At 45.5% G+C, this 1364-nt stretch overlaps 1 protein-coding gene across 1 annotated transcript in view; it reads left to right on the top strand.

Moving 5' to 3' along the window:
* Nucleotides 1-257: 257 nt before the first annotated feature.
* SARC_10578 (hypothetical protein) overlaps nt 258-1364 on the top strand; it is a gene marked incomplete at both ends in the record, with an annotated part of 4311 nt that continues 3204 nt past the window's right edge. The window contains 2 exons of the mRNA XM_014295374.1: nt 258-346; nt 1131-1314. Coding sequence (XP_014150849.1) covers nt 258-346; nt 1131-1314 — 273 coding nt within the window. The remainder of the gene's footprint in view (nt 347-1130; nt 1315-1364) is intronic.

Raw genomic sequence — 1364 nt, 5'->3', positions numbered from 1 at the left:
ACACACACACACACACACACACAACACATACATACATACACACACACACAACACACACATACACACACACACACCATATATATATATATATATATATATATCTATCTATATATAGTATCTTTGTATAGGAGTATCATCACACAGTTGTAATTGCGTACATTTGTTATCTGCCACATCATTTGAAGCAGCCATCATTGTCACATAAACGATGTATAAACTTTCGCCGTTGTATCTGTGTTCATAAAGTGGATAGCAACATGAGCAACCGGCTCGCTTCGGAACATGGTATGCGCCTGTCTAGTGATCGGGGGTGGGTGTACAATGACGAGGCTGCTCAACAAAGGAGGTAAGTTAGTGCCTGCGTCGCAATTCAGACACTGATATGTTTCTTTGAACCAATGCTTAAATCGTTTTGTGGTGTGAACAGGTATTTCTCCACAGTAGTTGATGAGCGTCCGATTTAATATTCTTTACACTTTGACTCTTGCGTGTGCGAAAGTCACACTGAAGTCTTAGACTCCATCGGACGAGACTCAATATAGAGGCTCGTGGTCCATAGTGTGCTAGCAGAACCTTCCTATTGTCCTCCGAGGCTAACGGCTCACGCGGAGCGATTGGTAGCCAGAAGTATTGTTAGGAGTGATTCGCACTATAACGGTATACAGGCCAAGCCGTATACAGCCCGGTCATGTATACTCATATTGTATGTGCACAACATACACTTGGATGACACTATATGGGCGCGACTAAGTGAATCGCACCCACTCACACATCGGCTGTTTGGGCCTTCTTGAGGGGGTTGGTCTCAATCTCTCGTACACTCTACAGTCAACGCGCTTGCAGTGACCACCTTCGATTAAAAACACCGACTTTGATGCTCTCGGCCACAAGGGCTATCTATACTCAACCCGAGACTACATACCGTTTATTTGCTGGTAGTATCAACGGGCGTTTAAATGCAATGATCATGATACTTTGGGCTACTGACTCGGATGCTTTTCGTAAGCTCATCCTGAAGATCTGTATCCACCATTTATTGTAGTAATACCAGCCGGCCGTATACTCGGTCGCTACACCTATGCTTGTTTTATGCTTAATATGAGATTATGCAATCTTTTATATACGTATAGTAACAACGGCCGTGTAGATACACTGACTCGGATGGACACGGTCAGGCGCCCGGTGCGGCCACGGCAGATGAACAGCTACAACAACAGCAACTGGAACAGCACAGACGGGGGGGGCACTGTGGGCCCTATGTACTTTGACCCAAACCTGCAGAAGTGGAGGAGTCACAGAGAGTCTGATGAGGAGGTATGGTGTGTGATTGCTCAGGTACCATGGGAGAAGGTTGTTCATGGATA

Source organism: Sphaeroforma arctica, assembly GCF_001186125.1.
Source record: "Sphaeroforma arctica JP610 unplaced genomic scaffold supercont1.1307, whole genome shotgun sequence".
Taxonomy (NCBI): domain Eukaryota; class Ichthyosporea; order Ichthyophonida; genus Sphaeroforma; species Sphaeroforma arctica.
Note: the sequence above shows the minus strand (reverse complement) of the source record. Positions and strands in the feature narration are given on the sequence as shown.